Genomic DNA, 4,337 nt, shown 5'->3' on the forward strand with positions numbered 1-4,337 from the left:
GTCTGTATTTGACAACCCTGTTGTTAGTTGTCATGGAGTCAGCTCCAACTCAGAGTGACCTTGTGTGTAACAGAACAAAATGTTGCCCAGTCCTGCACTATCCTCACAATCACGGGTATTTTGGGCCCACTGTTGTAGCTATTGTGTCAATCCATCTCATTGGGAGTTTCTCTTGTTTTTGATGACCTTCTACTTTATTATTATTATGGAAGAAGAGGAGGATGGATATTTAGGGACAACCAGCAGTTGCTGCCACAAAGACTATGCAGAAATTAGTTCACACTGAAGCTTCATAGTATAATTGTATTTTTTTCTTGTCAGTTATTTTTCTGGATTTAATCATTGCCTCGTTTTTCCCATTTGCTTAGTGTTTATATATACCCATTCTTAACTCTTTTTCCAAACTCTTATAGTACAATAAAACCCCTTTTAATATGCTCAAATATTCTTTTTTTTTCCCCCCTTGGAAATATCCCTCCTAGAATTCATCATCTTCTTGTTCTGATCTAGACTAGTCGCTCTGTAGATCTGCTCCACAGTTTTTGTCTTGGGACATCACTTTACCATAAACATGAGAATTCCTTTGTCTCTTTCCTCTATTCCGGTTTCTTGCTGCTTCGATCTTCCTTTATCTTGAATGTTTTGGTGGTTAACATCCTCTTGTAACTTCCTGATAGAAAGAGTGCATGGGAGAGAGACTCTGCAAGTCTGAAAATTTCTTTGTCTCTGGGTGTAGCATCCTAGATTGAAAATAATTTCTCTCAAATATCAAAGGCTTTGCAACATTTCTAGGTTTCTCATGCTGTTATTGAAAAGTCACATGCTGCCTTGGTTGGTGATCCTTTGTAGGTAACCTTTATTTTCTCTCTGGAAGATTTTAGATCATTCCTTTATCCTTGGTGGTCTGAAATTTCATGATGATGTGCTTTGGTAGAGGTCTTTTTTCATTTATTGTGCTGAGCATGCTGAAGCTTCTTTTAATCTGAAAAGTCAGGTCCTAGAGTTCGGGGAAATGTTTTTGTATTATTTCTTGGATTTCCTTATTGTTGTTTATCTGCTGTCTCTTTTTGCTCTGCCTATGGATCACATGGGGATCTCCTAAACTGCTCCTTTAATTTTATAAAAATATTTTCTCCCCCATATTAGTTTCCTTTACCTTTTCGTATTTCTACTCTCTGGAAGATTTCCTCAACTTTATTTTCCAGTTTTTATTGGATTTTTATTTCTGCTTTTACCTTTTTGTTTTCCAAGTTTTTTTGTTGTTGTTGTTGTTACTATTCTTTTGTTTTATAATATCCTAATTTATTTGTTTAGTTAGTTGTTTCATTTTTTAACAGCTTTATTGAGGTATGATTCACATACAATATACTGCACATATTTGAAGTATACAGTTTGATAAGTTTTGACATACGTCTACACCTGTGAAACCATAACCACAGTCAAGAGAGTGAAGATATCTACTACCCCAAAAAGTTTCTTTGTGCCCCTTGATAGTCCCTCCCTCCCATCCCTCACACTCCTCCCATTCCCCTTCCCCCAAGCAACCACTAATCTGCTTTCTCTCACTATCATCCTAATGATTTTTTATGGATGCAGTGTCTTCTCTTAACTTTTGGAGACTATAGTTTGTGCCTGCTCACTGCATTGTCTCTACGTCCTTAATGATCCCCTTGAGTGCATTCTTTTTTGATCTTTCACATTAGAGATTTTACTCAAATGTTAGGTAGATCTTTAGTTGTCTGTTTTTATTTAAGAGTGAGACACCAAAAAGCTGACTGGAAGTTACATGTTAATGGGTGGGGCTGTGGACTTGTGGTCTTTATAATGGGACACCCCAAATGTCATTGTCTATAGGTCTTTTTCCTCAGAATGGTCAGGTTTTCCACAGTAATCTTCAGATCTACTGTCTGGGGGATATAAGCATGATGTCAGTGGTTTGGGAACCAAAAGGAGGTAAGGGAGAGGCTGGGGATCTCACTGTTCAGAATGTAGAATTTCACTTAATCTCCCTGTTTGTGGAATGACACTTCTCTACCATCCATAGTGCCTGGTGTCCCAAGTCCAGAGCCTCAGTGGTTGGTATCTCCAGAAAGGCAACTTTCTGTCTACTGCTGGAGTATGGGAGGTGTAGTTTCCTGTTTCTGTGAGGTGGTGGAGTGGGCCTGAGGGTCTAACTGCTCCCTCTCATCCCATGCTTTTGACATACCAATGCCTCTGATTTCTGAGCTTTTCTGAGGTTCTGTAGCTCAAAGTGGCTTTTTTTTCCTGGTTTTCCTCCCAGCTGGCAGTTAGTCAGGATTTAGCTTTCCCTACTTTCTTTGTCTTTGTCTCTTTCCTTTGTCACTTTTTACTTTTTTACATTCATTTTAGAGAGGTTTCTGGAGGGAACAGAAATAAGCACATATGTTCAATCTTGCATATTTTTCCCCCTTAGGTTTTTTTTTTTTTTTTAAGGGATGCTTGAAATTGAAAATGTGTCCCTGCTGTCCTCCAGGGAAAAAACTACCCAATCCACATCTTGTCTCCTCAAGGGAGGGAATAAATGAAGACTTGGTATGTTGCTGTTGCATGCTGTCGAGTCAATTCCAACTCAGAGTGACCCTATAGGACAGAGTAGAACTGCCGCATAGGGTTTCCAAGGAGCTGCTGGTGGATTCAAAATGCTGACCTTCCCAGACCGAGTGTTTAACCACTGCACCACCAGAGCTCCTTCATAGACTTGGTATGCCATCTCTGAAAGGTTGCTGATGCTAGGCCCCTCCTCTGGTTGAGATGAAGTATGATAATTTATTTATCAATTTGTATGTTATGGAGCAGGAGTAAAACCTATATACAGTATTTTGAAAAATGCTTCACAACTATCCAAGGAGTTCTGTACTCACAGAGTTGCTGGCCAGTATTCACCACAGCGTTTCTAACCAAAAAACTGTACTTCTCTGCTAGGAATCTGGTCTCCAGTTTAGTCTTCATAAAAGGAGTTGTCTTTGTCCATAATTAAATACTTTATTTCTCCTCAGTTATTTCTGGTAGACACATAGGTACCGTATGGTGAATCCAATGTCTTTTTAATCTGTGCAGAGAAACTGGGAGATGTTTACATAGTCATACTCCCTTGCCACTGTCATGTGGACCCTAAATGACAGAGTAGAACTGCCCCGTAGAGTATCCTAGGCTATAATCTTTATGGGAGAAAATTGCCAGGTCTTTTCTCCTGCAGAGCCACTGGTGGGTTTGAACCTTTGACCTCTTGATTAGCAGCCTAGTGCTTAACCATTGCACCAACAGGGTTGTTTCATTTACCACTAGAGTTGTTTATAGTTCCTCCACCTCCAGTGCCTTTGAAAAGAAGCTCCATAGGCTGATAATTTTCATTGTATTTTGAAGCCTCCCAAACTCCTATGGAATATTCCCCCTGAAGTCTAAACTAATTGCACTTTCCACAGGAGCCATTTATGTTAACATCATTTTTCAAAAAGATCTAACATTTGTATAGCACATTAGAAATTTATATAACCCTTTAGAGTTCTTTTGCATATATTTTCTCAATGAACCAAACTTGTGCTCAGTGACTAATGATGTTTTTAAAAGTTTACTAGTCATTTGTATTTTTCCATTTAAGAATTTCAGTCACTTATCAAAAATATCAATATTTCATCATTTACTGTGTATCCACAGTATATTAAGCCTGCACTAGTTCTAATGATCTTGTTTCCCTTTTATTTATTTTTTTCTCTTTTCCAATTATTTTCCTAGGAATCCAATAAGATGGGAATGCAGTCCTTTAGTCTGATGAAGCTCTGCAGAAATAGTGACCGAAAACGAACAGCTGCCAAATTTTATAGCTTTCTTGTCCTAAAAAAACAGCGGGCTATTGAGCTGAGCCAGGATGCTCCATATTCAGATATTATAGCCACGGTGGGACCAATGTTCCATAAAATGTGAAGGAAATGCAGAACATTCAGGGTTATGTCATCACTGGAATTTCTGTGTTGATTGTTCAATTTAATGCAGAAGTCATTTGGAAGAGCTGAGGATCTAATCCATTTCATAGATAAACAGACTTCCTGTTTTCTCTCTGTTAAGTTCACAATAATCATAGCCAGAATTGGAAACTTACATGCTTACAGAAATATTTAATTATAGCTAAGTAATTTTTTTTTAACTTAGCTAATTTGAATATACAGCATTTATCATTTCTCCAACTTGAATGTTACATTTAGCTAGGTAGGATACATTTTTAAAATACTATATGCTTTTGAGAAACATTCAAGGATGTTTTCTAAAGGCTATTTTGCATTAAATTATTAAATTTTAATGGATTTAATTAATAATTAATA

At 37.6% G+C, this 4,337-nt stretch overlaps 1 protein-coding gene across 1 annotated transcript in view; it reads left to right on the plus strand.

Moving 5' to 3' along the window:
- The window catches only part of RAD21L1 (RAD21 cohesin complex component like 1), a 29,951-nt gene extending 25,964 nt beyond the window's left edge, over window positions 1–3,987 (plus strand). Inside the window, exon 14 of the mRNA XM_004370493.1 lies at window positions 3,754–3,987. Within this exon, the coding sequence (XP_004370550.1) occupies window positions 3,754–3,942 (189 nt within the window). The 3' untranslated portion in view covers window positions 3,943–3,987. The remainder of the gene's footprint in view (window positions 1–3,753) is intronic.
- The last annotated feature ends 350 nt before the right edge of the window (window positions 3,988–4,337 follow it).

The sequence above is a fragment of the Trichechus manatus genome, unplaced genomic scaffold, assembly GCF_000243295.1.
Source record: "Trichechus manatus latirostris isolate Lorelei unplaced genomic scaffold, TriManLat1.0 scaffold00008, whole genome shotgun sequence".
Taxonomy (NCBI): domain Eukaryota; kingdom Metazoa; phylum Chordata; class Mammalia; order Sirenia; family Trichechidae; genus Trichechus; species Trichechus manatus.